The 16,910-nt window shown below is 43.9% G+C and overlaps 1 protein-coding gene across 1 annotated transcript in view; it reads right to left on the bottom strand.

The window, feature by feature from the left end:
* LOC144752518 (uncharacterized) overlaps window positions 1-16,910 on the bottom strand; it is a 463,484-nt gene that overhangs the window by 314,896 nt on the left and 131,678 nt on the right. Inside the window, exons 4-5 of the mRNA XM_078640420.1 lie at window positions 12,076-12,822; window positions 5,436-5,519 (exon numbers count right to left, since the gene is read on the bottom strand). Coding sequence (XP_078496546.1) covers window positions 5,436-5,519; window positions 12,076-12,822 — 831 coding nt within the window. The remainder of the gene's footprint in view (window positions 1-5,435; window positions 5,520-12,075; window positions 12,823-16,910) is intronic.

Here is a 16,910-nt window from a genome sequence, read left to right on the forward strand (position 1 = left end):
AGGTCTAAAAGAATCAGGACTGCCTTCTTTCCCTCGTCCAAGATAAATTTGATGGTATCTGATATCTCAAGTAACGCAGACTCAGTAGAATATTTCGGTCAGAAGCCAGATTGACGGGGATGGAGAGCCTTTGTCATTTCTAGGTAATCTGCAAGCTCCTTATGTACAATTTCTCTGTAATTTTCCCTAATACGGGTAACAGAGATATTGGTCTATAGTTGGTAAGATCTAAGGAGTCAACATTTGGTTTCTTCTTTAAAGGTTTTACTATGGCGAATTTCCATTCGTCTGGGACTGTCCCTGTGGCTAGAGTGGAGTTCACAATCTTATTTATCACCGGGCTAACGATATCTATTATGTGATGTAGCAGCAGCGGTGGGCAAGCATCCATTGGAGAACCTGATTTACAGGCCAGAATAGCTTCCTTGGTCTGGGCAAAAGTGGCCGGTTCAAAAGCTTGGAGGCCTGCTCTTCCATCGCTATTAAGGGTCCCCTGTACCTCCAAATGCTCCAAGTGGTCGTGGTTCACAAAGTTCTTTTGAATCATTTTAATTTTTTGATCGAAGTGGATTGCAATATCTTCGCATAACTGAATAGGGCTTCAAGTGTTTTTTTTTAAGCTCCTTCACCTTACTTCTACGAGATGGTCCCATAACCCTTTTTGATTGAAAGGAATGCCTAGGTAGGAGAAATTTGTGACCTGTGATAATTTTTCATTATTAATGAAAAAAAGATCTTTTTTTTAAATGTGCTTTCCCTGCCACCATGATGCGTGACTTGGCAGTGTTAGTCTGAAGGTCCAGCTTCCTCATGATTTATTTGAATCTATAACAATTGATTGTAGCCCCACACCTGTTTTAGCAATTAATACACAGTCATCCGCATATAGTAGTGGGGGGAGATTTATTTGCCCCACCCTCGGTACGTAGGTCACCTCTTTATTCAGAAAGCTCTCCAAATCATTTATGTACAAACAGAAAAGGAAAGTGGCTAACACACACCCCTGATGGATGCCGCTGTTTATTTTAAGCAAGGATGTCAGTTCTCCATCCATCCCATATATCACTCTGCCTGTCACATTACTGTGCATCAGTGCTAAAAAGTGAATCAGGGGGCATCAATTCCCATTCCTAACATCTTTTGCCATAACTTTCCCTTCACTACACAGTCAAAGCCCGATGTCATGTCCATGAAGCCTAAATATAAATTAGTGTTTTTTGCAAAGGCATATTTACTTATTACTAGGTGGAGGTTTAGGCACTGCTCCACAGTGCCCAAACCTTTCCTAAAACCGTATTGAATGTTATGAAAATTTCCCCTTTTTGGCTATCCATGTTTTAAGGTGGGCAAGAAGAACCCTGCCCATCAGCTTACAAGTGATATCAATCAAGGTTATAGGGTGATAACATTTGGGGTTTGACCTGCCTCCCAGTATTAAAGGGGAATTAGTTTCCCATCTGCAAATGCGCCAGGAGACGCACAGTGCTGCAGCTAGGGGGCGGGACCTCCGGCGCGATGCCGGTCTTTTAAAAAAAAAACGTTTTAAGAAGGGGGTTGTGTGGCCCCCCTTCTATTCCTAATTTATTGGCCCTGGGGGATGGGGTGCCCAGGGTCAATAAATTAATAAAAGAAGTGGGTCACACAGCCCCCCTTCTTAAATAAATAAGTTTAAAAAATGACCGGCATCTCACCAGAGGCCCCGCCCCCTCCCTGCAGCACTCTGCAAACGCACCCCCTGGTGCGTTTGCAGATGTGGAACTAATTCCCCTTGAATACTGGGGTCCCTGAGGGCCAAATAGCCCACCGAGGACCTCCAGTATGCGCCAGGGAGCTGCGTTGCAGAGAGGTGTTCTGAGGCCACGCCCCTTTTTACACCTCTCTGCAACGCAGCTCTGTGGCGCTTAATGGAGGTACCTGGTGGGCTAGTTGCACCCCAGGGACCCTCAGCATTCAAGAGGAGTTAATCCCCCAACTTAAAATGCGCCACGGGCGCGTTTGCCCAGTGGGGAAGGGAGGGGGCGGGACCTGAGGTGACGTGTTGCAGAGTGTTGTAAAAATGGGCATGGCCTCTGAACACCTCTCTGCAACGCAGCTCCCTGGCGTATACTGGAGGTACCTGGTGGACTAGTTGGACCCCAGGGACCCTCAGGGTTGAGGAGGAATTAATTCCCCAAATTAAAAAGCGCCACAAGGCGTGTTTGTAGACATGTCACCTCAGGCCCTGCCCCCTTCCTTCACCATTGTGCAAACACGCCCCCTGGCGAGTTGTAAGTTGGGAAATTAATTCTCTTTCAATACTGAGGGTCCCTGTCGGCTAACTAGCCCACCAGGTATCTCCAGTATGCGCCAGGGAGCTTCGTTGCAGACAGATGTTCAGAGGCCATGCCTCTTTTTACACCTCTCTGCAACGCAGCTCTGTGACGCTTACTGGAGGTATCTAGTGGGCTAGTTTGAGCCTAGGGACCCTTACGATTCAAGGGGACTTAATCTCCCAACTTAGAACGGCCACTGGGCACGTGTACACAGTGATGAAGGGAGGGGACGGGGCCCTAGGTGATGTGTGCAAACACGCCCTGTGGTGTATTTTTAGTTGGGGAATTAATTCCCCTTCAATCCTGCTGGCCCTGGGGGCCAACTAGCCCACCAGGTGCTTCCAGTAAGAGACACTGCGCTGCGTTGCAGAGAGGTGGTGCAGGCCGTGTCCCTTTTTACACCTCTCTGAAACGGCGTTTACTGGAGGTACCTAGTGGGGTAGTTTGACCCTAGGGACCCTCAGGATTCAAGAGGACTTAATCTCCCAATTTAAAACAGCCACAGGTGTGTTTACACAGTGGGGAAGGGAAGGGACGGGACATGAGGTGACGTGTGCAAACACGCCCTGTGGCGCATTTTAAGGTGGGGAAATAATTCCCTTTCATTCCTGAGGGACCCTGGGGGCCAACTAGCCAACAGCTGCTTCCAGTAAGTGCCACTGCATTGCGTTGCAGAGAGGTGGTACAGGCTGTGCCCCTTTTTATAACTCTCTGCAACACAACTCTGTAGTGCTAACTGGAGATTCCTGGTGGGCTAGTTGGACCCAAGGGACACTCAGGATTCAAGGGGACTTTATCTCCCAAATTAAAATGGCCACAGGGCATGTTTGCACACATGTCACCTCAGCCCCCCCTCCCTTCACCAGTGTGCAAGCGCGCCCTGTGGCGCGTTTTAAGAGGTAGTCTTAATCCCCCTGCCCTATTATGTACTTCGGTCTTAGAGAGGAGGCCATGGTAATCACAGAGGTACCCCAATGCATAGTGTTCCCTAGTGTATGTAGGTGTTTTTACTGTATTCTAAGTGACTTTCAGCATAACACTGGCTCTAGGACTGGTTAGTCAGAGTCAGTTACGACCAGTGCCCATTTGAAAAGTTGAGGGTACAGGATGCTTCTACAACGGGGCCTCTTTCTGCTCCTCTTTTTGTTCTTTCTGCACGTCTTACTTCTTCCTGCACTTTTCTTTGTCTTTGAGGACTTCTGTTGCTTCTTTCTGCATTTCTTATTTTTCTTTCTGTGCATTTTTTCTTTTCTCTTCACATGTCCTACCTCTGTATGCATAGTTAGAAACTAGCATTTTAAGAAAACCTTTGAAATTCACTTAAAAAAACATAGGTTCAGTCACCTTATAGTTAGAAATTAGCATTTAAAAAACCTTTGAAATTCACTGAAAAACCATAGGTTTCAGGCACGTTATAGTTAGAAATTAGCATTTAAAAAACCTTAGAAATTCACTGAAAAAAACATAGGTTTCAGGGGCACTATAGTTAGTTGGACATTTCACTTGTACAAAACCAGTGAAATTCCCCCGTTATAGTTAGTTCAGCTAACTATAACTCGCGCGCCCGCAATGCACTGCTGAAGACGTCACATATGACATGGTCAGTGACATCACTCATCACTGATGATATCTCAAATGATATCACTGATGACATCACTGATGAGATCATCCTTGTGATAGAGTGGCAGACCTCCTCTCACCCTAATATAACTTTTGATACACACACTCAAAAATAGAAACTAACATTTTCAAAATAATGGACATACCAATACCACTTACAACACACCTATTCAGTAATTCCAAGATCTACACACACAACCACTCATTCAACAACAGTCCTATACAGTCACTCATACATGTACTCACTCATCATATGTACTCATACACCTATACATCCTGTTACACAGCGACACTCATCCATCGAGTTACTCACACACATAGTCACACATGCAAACAAAGTATCAAACATCCACTTACTTGCATATGCAGTTATACACACACCACCACACTTACTTCTTCAGAAACTTACACATACTTACTCTCTTAAGCAATCACTTATAGAAACACATACTAATTCATACAGAAACTCTTCCAATCTCTCACTCTCACATATACTGACTTATATACACCAATACTCACATATACTAGTTTAAAACATATGTAGTTACTCATAAAGACACTATTGAGACAGTCATTCACTCACTAACACACTCATACACATACTCATCCACCCATACATTCCTGCACACATGCTGTCTTCAACACATACAAACAGCGAGTCACTCATTCATGCATCTATGCACTAAGTAATACCCCCACCGAACTATACAGACACTAAGACACTCATACCGATACTCAAAAAACCAACTAATAACCTATGTAGACCCTCATGTAGATACTCACCAACTTATACACAAAGTGAGAGACTAGCACAGATATTTACATATTTAAACATTATTCACAAAACCATGTATTTACTAAGATACACTTAATCAGTCCGTTATACAATCAATTTTTAAAATAAAATCATCCATTTAGACATTTATATACCCATTTATTCTTCCATTGACCTTGAGATATACATATATAAAACATAATTAATTTTCAGAAAAGCACACATTCACTGGATGATGTCATCAGTGATGTCATTTGAGATGTCATGAGTGATGGAAGATGTAACGTCATCAGCAGTGCATTGTGGGCACACGAGTTATAGTTAGCTGAACTAACTATAACGGGGGAATTTCACTGGTTTTGTACGAGTGAAATGTCCAACTAACTATAAAGCCCCTGAAACCTATGTTTTTTTCAGTGAATGAATATATATATATATTTTTTTTTTCACTGAAAAAAACATAGGTTTCAGGGGCGTTATAGTATATATATGTATATATGTTTTTTTTTAACGCAATATGATAGTTTTAAGCCAATATTAAAAGCACAATATTCTGGTAGAATGCTGATGCATAGTGGGAAAAGCCCTTAGGAAAAAGCAAAAATGGTACGGGTATTGGAGTAGAGTTCACATGGACTTCCAGGACCAATCTATCCTGCGTATTTTATACAGTGGCATACACAAACTCATAAATATGACATACATTCAGAGTGAAGAGTCTAATTTACCTTTTTTCTGTTGTTCCAAAGCAAGCTGCAATGCCCTGATTTGTACTCCCAAAAATGTGACCTGTTGCTTCAGAATGTCAAGTTCTAAGGGAAGAAAGATATCTTCATAATTTGGCATTGTCTTGTAGTATCATTTGGTTTCTAAATCTACATGCAGTTAGTTCATATGTGAATCCTACAGAACAAATGAAAAATTGCACATCTAATGAAATGACTTTATGAAATCACATTTGAATCATGCCAGGGGCCCTCAAATGGTGACAATCCTGTAAATATGAAAAATGGTAACAACGTATCATGTAGACAGATCTAAACTTAGAGTCTTTCACTAAGGAAGACCCCTGTTGACACTGGCCCTCAATATGTTCTACCATTTATTCGATGTTCAGTCATTTAAACACTCTGGACAGCCAACAAGTGTTTGCCTCTTCTGTTGCTCAGGCCTGAGGCTTTTTCAAGGCTGATAAGCAGATCTAACTTCCATATCCAAGTGGAAAATTGGTATGTAATGGTAGACACCTAGTGATGAGGCAACTCCAGGGTTCTGATTCCTGGTGCATAAGCCACTGTAATAGAATAGAGTCCAAGTAAATTATGAGTTAGCAAGTATAATCGCTACATTTAGCAGTTGAAAAAGCTTTATTCTCCCTAATGGTATTTGAAATGAATAACTGAAATCAGGCGCTGTAGTCTGCCTGTAGACTGCATATGTGAATTGAATGAGCAGACTGCAGTGATCCATTTCCTTTATCCATTCCAAATACCATTAAGGAGTATAACATGTTTTCAGCTGACAGAGAGAATATACTCTCCAACTGGCGATTACTTGTAATCTATGCTATCACGCTGGCCTAGGCACCAGGCTTTTGTTTGGCTAGCTGGAGTGGGACTTGGTGCTCCAGCATTCACCTGTGAAAGGAGAGGCTGCCTCAAAAGCGCTAAGCTTCTCCCACAGCTCGGGTCCAGCATTGACTTTTGTTTGGCTGGCTCGGGTGGGACTTCGGTCCCCAGCATTCAATTGTGCAAGGAGGCGACTGCCACACTCTAAGTCCTTAACAGTGCTAAACACCTCCTGCAGTGCCGGACATACCCAGGTAAAGACTGGGGCCAAGAGCAGGCTCGTCTTTCCCTGTCAGAGCCATGAAGAGGATGGGCTGGGCCACCCCCTAACATCTCTATCTGGACCCTTGGCCAAATTGTTGTGTGTTTTTACCTGGAGATACCTGATGTTTCCTGTGCTCATTGCTGGACTTTGTGACTGTTGGGTTATAATCTCATTACGACCCCCAAGCTAAAGTGATCAAAGGGAAGAGGAAAATTGATTCCAGCAACGTTTCCGATAAGAGACCAAGGACAAATAAATGCATACTGTCATTTATTAATAAAGCAGTGGGAGTGTTGACTGAAGAGACTATGAGAGTCAAAGATCAGTTGGCCATGAATTGCTGAGCTATCAACCCACCTGGAGGCACTTTGATAGGTTTGAGTGTGGCATTGTCTACTGCTCTATCTGCCTCTGTTTCTTGTCCACATTAAAGTAAGCCACCAAACATACTGCTCAGTAATTGTTTTGAGGCCCTGACCCAGCTTGATGACCTTGACTGACTGATTCCCGCTCCTGAGGTAGGGAACCTGGTGATGTCTGTGGTGTCCCCAAAATGGTTTTGTCTTACTTAAAGATTATTTCCAGAAATTGTTTTTTTTCAATTCAGGATATTCCCTGAGTGCTTCTGTTTTAGTGACAGAAGCATCACAAAAGTCCATGTTGTGATTCACAGACTCATAGAAATGTGTCTAATTCAATGGGAGGAATTGTCCATGGATGGCTGTGTTTCATTGGGAGAGGGCCCAAGGGGGAGTTGTGTCAGATGTTAAAATGGAATATAGCTGGGGTCCAGGTAAGGTTTCAGATGTTGTTTGGTTTAAGATGTAGTATACTTTCAATAGTATTTGCCTACAGGAGACCTGGGGTGTCTTCATATGGATGGATATCCCACACATGTTGTTACAGCTATTCCCTCCTCTAGTGGGCATGCCAGAGGGGGCCTTGCAATGCTCATTAATTTGGGCTTAATCTGTAATCCAACAACATTGGTGTTCTTTTGACTTTACAAAATAAGGACAGAATGCTGGTTATTCATTACTATAATTCTGTCACAGCCAGACATAAATTGAATAGTCTTAAATTTAAGAGTGCTTTTGATGATTATTTTAATTCTGCTATTGGGAGATTTTAATTTGCATCCTTGTTCAGCTTGACATCGTGATGAAGACTTTGAGAATGTATCACCAATAGTTAACCAGGTTCATCTTAAACACATGCACAAGAGGACATGATAACAGTCTGATAACTGATGACAACCAAGTCAACCTTTTTAAAAGTGGAAATCACGAGTCAGCAGAGTGGATAGCCACCTTCAAAGGGAGGGGTTCCAGCTCCACTATTGATTTTATTTTTGTCTCATCTTGTTTGTTTTTTGTTCTTGAAAAACGTAAGAATGTAAATTCCCTGAGTTATTATAATCCCCTGACGGCCATTGTTTTGTGGGATAAGAAGCCTGTTGATGCCACTCACCTGTTTAGGGAGTTGATATTATCCACTGACCCGGGGCGAAGGGTCAAGTGGGCTTTGATTTTCTCCACCTCGGTTTCTACTTGCTTGGACAACTTTTTAACCTGTTTATGTGATTATTCTTCAGCTCATAGTGTTTCGATGCCCTTCTCTAGTATTTGTAGTTCTATTAAGTCTTCTCTACGCCTGGTGTACCACCCTCCCTGCTACCCAGCAAGTGGTTTGATAAAAAATGCTCCAGAGTGCACAAGGACTTGTTAGTGGCTTTGCATTAAAATAAAAGCTGGCAGGATGAGGTGAGGATAGCCAGGACAGCATATCACTCGGTATGTAACGAGTGCACGGAGTGTGTTGGAAAAGGTGACCTGGGAAAATGTACTTGCACAGCGTGACGTGGTAAATCACCCTCTGTTTAGCTGTGAGCAACAGTCTAATCCGGCTTTAACCATTATGGCAAAGGCCTGGGTTGATCACTTTGTGGACATTTACGAGAGGGCTCAGTTACCCCCATGGCCTGTTGTGAGGTGGAGCAAAAGTTTGTATTTCAATGGGAGGAAGTGAGCTTAGTCATCTCATGCCTCTTTTCAGGAAAGCCCCCTGGCCCAGACAGAGTCCCTGACGACCTATATGAGGACCTCATTGTTTTGTGGGCCCCCCGTTACTGACCTTTCATTTAAATGCAGGTGCTAGTGGCCCTTTGCTGCCATCGTGGCATAATTCGGTTATTGTCTACATTTTTAAACAAGGAATTAGAACAGACCCCAACTGATTTCAAAGTAAAAATATAGGGTCGGGTATTGTTGAATCGCCTTTCGTCTTGGGCTGTAAAGCACAATATTTTGTCAGACTAACAATATGGGTTTAGGGTTGGACAGGGCACAATTGAGCAAGATTCAAGGGCCTAATTAGACTTGGAGTTGTGTCAGTGGGTCCCTCATGCTACTGCCTCGCCGCTGCACCGCCAAAGGCATGTGAACAGGCCCACCAGATTACGAGTTTCCTCGTGTCTGGCAGGTGGTACTTTCACGGTACCACAGCGGTGTCTATTAAAAAGGCATCGCATTTGGAGCACCAAAGGCCATTCCTGCACGGCTTGGCGTCTGCAGTCCATGTTGTGCAGGAAAGGGGTGCCTGCACACAGGGGGGCACAACATCCCTGCAGACACACGGTGCCCTGAAGGGCACTCTTTGTTTCCTCACCACCACAGTTTTCATGGAGGGTTCACCGACCTGAAATCTAGGGTAGTATGGAAACTCAGAATTTGCTTGGCGGTGCCACAGCGGCACCGCCAACATATTCCTGGGCCAGACCACCATGCCATCACTGAGGGATTGCGGATCCTAGGCTGTCACCACGGTCTTGTGAAGGTGGGATAGCCGCACTCAAAATGCGGCGGTTGGACCGCCAGTGTGGCGGTTCCCGCCACTCCATCGCAAGTATGGCAGGCCTATAGACCATTGTACTCTTAATAAGGCCCTAAATCTTTATCTACTTGTTTGCAAATATATTCACGCAAAGAGGCGTACAATCCACCTGGCCTTTATGGAGGTCAGTTTGGCATTAGATACGGTGAACCATGTCAAGCTGTGTTCCATGATGGAGTAGATGAAGGTTGACATTTATTGGCCACTTTCTAGCACGATTTGCATGATGGCCTCATGGCCTCTGTCAGAATGGCTCCAATTGGGAATGCACACCACACTTTAGTTGGAAGCGTGGCGCTTGCCAGTGAGGTATCCTTGCACCTCATTCTTTATATTAATCAAATTGAATCAGTTTTATCTAACTCACCCCTAGATGTCTCCAGGGGAGGAGTTCCCCGATTCCTGCTCTGCTTTATGCAGATGATACAGTTTTAATTACACGGACTGCTACAGGGATGCATTGTCTTTTAGATCTTTTTATCGGTTCTATGGATAGTCTTGATCTATCCTCTAATTTCGCAAAGCCTCACAGGATGGTATTTGACCTCAACAAGATCAAAACCCCGAAATTTGCGACAAAGGTCCATCACATCTGCAAGGTTGACAATTTCGGTTATTTGGGCATTTAATTGGATTTCCATATTAACTGACAACAGCTGATCAATCATAATATAATGTCCTTTAATAGGGCCACCTATAGAATTGACGATTTTTCTCGCAGGCTTGGGCATACTCATTTGAAGTATGTTTTAGATATTTCTAAAGCTAAATGCATTCCCACCTTCACCATCAGCTGCGGGATTTGGGGCTGTGGGTCAATTGCACCCATCCCAATAGCAGAAAATATATTTTATTAGAGGGCTCCTAAAGATCCCACAAAGCGCACCCACTGAGGTGGCTCATGATAAATTTGGCATGGGTTATGTTTGGGATTATATTCACTTCTCCTTTTGCTTCTTTGGCTTTCAGTTTGGCTGAAGGTCGAGTTAGAACTCAATAGGTTTATTATTCGCTACTGCTGGGTCTGGATAACTCACTAAAAATCCCTCTGTTGCATTATGTTTGATCCAGCCTGAGAGCCTTAGGCTGACCAGAGCTCTTTTCTGATCCAGGCTGCTTTGTTAAAACTAATGTCATAAAGGTTAAACGGGCCTTTTGCGCCAATGCGGTAGCCGAATGAGAGGCGCCTGCTTTGCCTAAGCCGTCACTTTCGCTGGTCAAAACTGTGAGCTGCATGGAACCTTACTTAAATATGGATATGCCTAGTTACCATTCAAGACTGTTTACCCTTTTTAGGATCAATTTGTTTTCGTGGCTCATGTCTCCAAAGGCGTAGTTACTATAAAGGCTCTGATTTACCTTTATGCATTTGTGATAACGTTTCCATTGCTGATATTTTGCCCATAATTATGATCTGCCCTAGGTTCAGTAATCTGAGCTACGAATTTAAACAGCCCCTTTTCTTATCCACGAATTTTAATCAAGTGAGACTGGCGCTTCTATTTTTACCGTTTTTATCGACTCCGACGGTATATTATTGTTAGGTCTTGGTATCTTTCAGGTGTCTTGAGGTCGAATCAACTGTAAGTTTATTTATTTCGTTTTTCTTCTCTTTTTGTATTACCTGTTACTATTGTGTATTTATTGTATTGTTTTCTGCTTCGACTTTTATAATTTTATTTCCAAAATCGAATAAAGTTTTACTGAATACTGTACATTGAATAAATGAGAGGTCTTCCTGAAATGCATAATGATACTTTGTCTTGAGTATTGATAATCGATTTTCCTAAACCAAAAGAATCAGGTGATAAAAGTTAAAGGGTGACTACATTTTGAAACAAAAATACTTGTATTACAGTGGAACAGTAGGCCCATTATCCTTCCAAGTGCGTTTCTCTCACCACCCAGTAAATAAACAAATAATTAAGATAAAACTGGATTTAGTAACTGGTTCTGCAGGGTCTTCCCACAGCAGATTACTTAAGGAGTATTTTACTACTGAAATTTTACTATTCTGAAAGTTTCTCCAACCAAAGGGAACATTTAGATGGTTTTCACACATAGGACAATGACATCCTTTAAGTACGTGGCTTCCCAAATCAAGACACTTCTAGCGTGTCTACTTTTCACTCACATTTAGCCATCAGTTTTGATTTTGTTCTACCATCTGCAGTCATCACTGGCAATCGTGTCCTAGTGCTTCATAATAATATCTATGTATCTACTACAGCTGACGCAATTACCCCTTGGGTCCTCTCCCAATGAAACACAGCCACCCATGGACAATTTCTCCCAGTGAATTAGGCATATTTCTATGAGTCTGTGTATCAAAACATGTGGAATTTTATGATGCTTCGATCACTAAAACAGAAGCACTCTGGAAATATCCTGAATTGATAGAAAACAATTTCTGGAAATAATCTTCAAATGAGACAAAACTATTTTAGGGAGCGTAAAAAACACCACTTCTTCTGAATACCCACCATTGCTGTACTTAGTCCTACTAAATCACAACCACCCCTTACGTTTCTGCATGCTGTAATCAAACTATTACTGGGAATCTCTCCAACTAAAGCATACCTGTGTCTGCATTATTTTGCCTTTTTTTACTTTGTTCTACCAAACCACATGCCTTCCACTTACCAGGGCACCCACACTCTCCCTTCTCTCCTTTTTGGCCTAGAGGTCCTTGTTCTCCTTTAGGGCCTGGTGATCCATTTGCACCTTTTGAACCCGTTGGCCCTTCTGGTCCCGTTGCTCCAGTTGAGCCTTTAGGCCCCACTGCACCTGCTGGCCCCATTGGTCCAGGTTCACCTTTTGGACCTGCTGTGCCCGTTGCTCCCACTGAGCCTTTGGGGCCTTCTACTCCTGGTGAGCCTGGAGATCCAGATGAACCTTTCGGACCGGCTGGCCCAGTTTCTCCTTTTGGTCCTGCTTCTCCTTTTGGTCCTGCTTCTCCAGTTGGCCCCATTAGCCCGGCTGGTCCTGGTGAGCCCATAGAGCCTTTTGGACCCATTGGCCCTGTTGATCCAGGTGAACCATTTGGCCCTCCTGGTCCTGCTGGTCCTGCTGGCCCTGCTAGTCCAGATGGGCCTGTGTTTCCAGTTGAACCTTTTTGCCCCACAGCTCCTGCAGGCCCCGATGGCCCTGGTTGGCCAATTGATCCTTTTGGTCCCATTGGCCCAATTGGTCCTTCTGTTCCATCTGAGCCCTTTGGCCCTACTGGTCCCATTGGCCCTGCTTGTCCCACTGGTCCTGCTGAACCTGTTGGACCAATTGCTCCTTTTGGCCCAATCATGCCTTGCTCTCCTTTGGGGCCTGTCTGTCCAGGCTGACCAGGTGGTCCTGTTGGTCCCATCATACCTGGTGGGCCATCCAGGCCCCTCAATCCTAGAATTAAAACAGAAAAAAATAAAATAGTTAAATACATTAACTCATCACTCATCTAAAAGCATTTGCCTACTGGAATAATGAATTTGTCAAATCGTTGTAAGCTAAATGTGGTGGAGTAACTAATTAGCGATAAGTGCTTAGTTTAACCCTTCACAACGACCACTAGAAAGCTAGCATCTGGGAAGCATACCTTTCTCTTCTTAAATTGGAAAAAAAGGAATCTCAACCTCTACTGTCTTCTCTTTTCAGAAAACTGCCCAGAAGACCCAAGTAGACCAGACTCATCACTACTCAGTGTGCTGCCATACTGTGTGCTGCTGTCCAAGGACTAGCGCCTCATCGCTACTAGTTCCACATGCAATGTGAATCAACACTAATAATCTGTAATAGGAAATGAAATGCGTGTAGGTTGCCTATATTTCAACAATGACACCTAGCACCTTCTTTTCACAAAACGAAATATACAGTGCACAATATTGGTAGTAGTGCAAGAAACAAAAACTGGACACCATTCCCCTGTAAATCACACGCTTTTTTCGCTAAAGTGATTGATCTTGTTCTGTTTCTCCATCTTTAAAAATAAGAGGCCACAAAGACTTGTTTGGCTGTAATCTTAGGCTGCAGTTGAAAATGGCTCCATTCATTACAGCCAGGTATCCACTGAAGGATGCCTGGCAGGAATACATGCATTTAATGCTAGGTAATTGTACATCACTACTTCATACAATTTCACAGTAGTAACCCCCCTGAAAAGGGTGGGGAATGAGAGGCTCAAGAGAAAGTTTCCCTTGAGGTTCTTATGAAGGTCCACAAACTTGTCAGCTTTTGCACATCCACAAGCCTCTCTCTCACACTGTAAGCCTTGGTAATGGAAGAAAATGATCTCCCACAAAATGCATGTGTGAATCCACTTCCAGCGTAGGCAGTGGGAGTGTAGAGGAAGCGGTTTCTCTACAGGAAAAATGTTTTCCCTATATCCAAAAATAGAAAAAAAAATGCAATTGCTTGTTGGGCTGCCTTTCCACATTGCATATTTGTACCCTATATTCAATTTAACTTTGGGGAAACAATGACTCGCAAAAATGCCACATGACACTACAGAAGTATGGCTTGCTTTGGTAGGTGCACTACAGTCAATGTTTGTGACCTCCAAAAAGTAGCAAATATGCACCAGTTCGTGTGAGTGCTTTTGAAGGTGCAGATGTGTTAATACTATTGGGTATTGGGCCCAAGAAATCCACAATCCACGGCCGAAAATAGTGAAAGAAACAGACATTTAAAAAATAAAAAAGGTGTAGAGGGCGAATCAGAACATCAGCAAGTGCCCAAATGATTCAGCACAGAGTTGTTGAGCAACTGGAGTCAATGTATGCCTGATTTGGGCCTATGAGCTGAAAATGGGAAAAAGGATCAAAGGGAGACGTTTTAAGGAACAAATACTTTAGTGGGCGTTGCTTAGTCCCGTGGCGTGTCCCTCAGATAGGTAAGACATTACAATAACACATTTTTTTCCCTTAAGTGCTAGGGGCCTCATTTATGAGGCTGTGCGTTACTTTTACGCCGCCGGGGCAACACTTTTTTTTACGCACCAGTGGCGTAAAAAATGCGCCTTGTTGCGCCATATTTACAAAGTGACGTATCTAGGGAGATGCGTCACTTTGTAAACCCCTGCGCCACATTATACTTGCGCCAGGTATAATGTATGCAAGGGGGGCGTATTGACGCAAGAAAGGGTCGTAGAAGTGACGCAGTAAAATCTATGAGATTACACTGCGCCACTTCTAGGACGCAAATGCGTCAATTTCTTACGCCTGCTTCACAGCAGGCGTAAGACTGACGCAGGCAATTTCACATGGGGCTTGCCCCATGTGAAAGGACACATTGCTGGAGTTGCGTCACTTTTGTGACACACTCCAACAATGCGTCACTTTTGCGCTTACAGATACGTCAGATATACTGACGTATCTGTAACTCCTTGCGACATGATGCGTCATACTGTAAATATGACGCATCATTAGTGTCGCAAGGAGGGCGCAATGAAAAGTGACGCATCGCTGTTTTCACGCAGCGGTGCGTCACTTTTCATAAATGAGGCCCTAGGAATCTTATTATACATGTATGGTTTACAAATGCCCTACCACAGACCGCAGCCCCTCCTTCGTCAAGCAGTCATACTACACCTGGAAATGGTTTTAATGCCGACACTGTGTTGCAATTAATTTAAGGTATTTTACACGATGCTAAACGCAATACTTTTTAGCCACCTCGAAGTGCTGCGAATACAATTGAGTAAGGATGAGTGTGGATGTGGATGGCAGCTGTTTGGCACGGTATGGCACTCTGGGCAGGGGTTCACTGTGAATAAACTAGACATTATTCAAATAAAGTTGCTTGTGTGTGATGAAGCGACGGCTGAGGGCAACACAGGGGTAGGCTGGCCTCTAGGGCTGTTCAGGTGGGTCAGTGCGCTGGTCTTTTTTGTTTTTATAGTGGGCCTGTTTTATGGTCTGGTGGGCGGGTTTTGCTGTTGAGTTCTGTGATAATAAAACAATCATTGATTGCTGCAAGCTCAAATCCAAGCTGTTTGAAAACCACCTATACAGCGCATCTTTACAGGTTCAAACCTGTACAAATCTGCAAGTATGGAACACTTTTTTAGCTTTCTGATTCGCTAATGGGGCCCTCTTTTGTTTGGTGCCCAGGCCTATTTTCCATCCTAGACTGCAGCGGCAGCTTCTCCGCTAAGGCAGAGGAGCTTCGACCCACAGGAAAAATAAAATGATAATAACACAATGTTATCATTTTATTTTTCTTGAGCTTACCCCTTTTTGTTTTAGGGGGGCTGGGCTGTTAATCAGCAGGGAGAGGAGTGGTGGGCACTTTCTAAGTGTGCATGATGGTTTGGCCTGCCATCTTGGGCCGTCCAAACCGTCATGCGTACTTAGCATCTTCTCCACCCGTCTTTATTGTCAGGCCTAGTGGAGAACATTCACAGGCTCCCACTCCCTGTCTGAGCGCCGTACTACGGTGCTCAGACCAATCACAATACTGCTGTCATCCTGGTGACAGCAGCCTCTTAAGTGCCAGGGCCCACCTGGAACAAGTGTGATATTTTTGACTATCCTGGGCCTCCTAGAGCACTAAGGATGGACTAGATGCACTAGTTCATTTTGGCTTTTACGTGTATGAAAGTCTGAAAACCTTTGTTTGTTCCTAAGTGAGAGTGCCACCATGTGGTGGATACTTATAATTAAGTGCTGGTGTTCATAAATGGGTGATGGTGCCTGGCACAGGCAAACACCGTCACAAATTAAGCGTGACTGTTTCTCCAATAAGATTATTGTAGAGTCCAATACTGATTTTAGTATAAAAGCAGTATTCATTATGCATGCAAAATGCAACACAATAAATAGACTGTCTTTTTTTAGGGCTGGCACCATAGTGCTGAAAAGGCGCATGCAGGTACATTATCCCCTCCCCTTCTCTACTCTCTGACTATGCCTCCAGGGGTGAAATCTGGAGGTGACCTCTAACCTGACCCACAATAGCCTGTGCATCGAGGTCTGGCATTGTCCATAAAAGTCAGTTCTCAGGCCGAATACCCCAAACTAGCAAATGTCTCCATGAAGGGCCTGTGAACCTGTCTCAGTGTTACCACCTGTGGATTCCACAGTGCCAGAGAGCATGGGTGCTTCTCCCACCCTTGCACTCACAGGAGGCAGCATGCATAGCCATCTGCCACATTCAGTGAGGGCAGGGCTTTCGTGGGGGTTGCAGCTTCTTCTCATGGTCCTTCTTGGTAATCGAATGAAGTAGTGCCCTTTACCCTGGAAGCTTCTGGTCATATTTCTGAGTCCCTTCGTGGGTTGCAGGTAACACTCTGATAGGCAACGGCCCTAACAATCTTAATGACACCTTACCGGTCTGTCTTAGTTCGTCGGACAAAGCAACAGCCTTTACCAGGGCAGTTTTGGGTCTTGTTTCTGAATGTCTCTACAGGTTGCAGGGACTATTCGGATACAGCGACAGCCTTGGTTGCCCCCTCAGGTATCCGGGGTCAATGGCATGGCCTACAGTCCTAACTT

Source organism: Lissotriton helveticus, chromosome 5_1, assembly GCF_964261635.1.
Source record: "Lissotriton helveticus chromosome 5_1, aLisHel1.1, whole genome shotgun sequence".
NCBI lineage: Eukaryota > Metazoa > Chordata > Amphibia > Caudata > Salamandridae > Lissotriton > Lissotriton helveticus.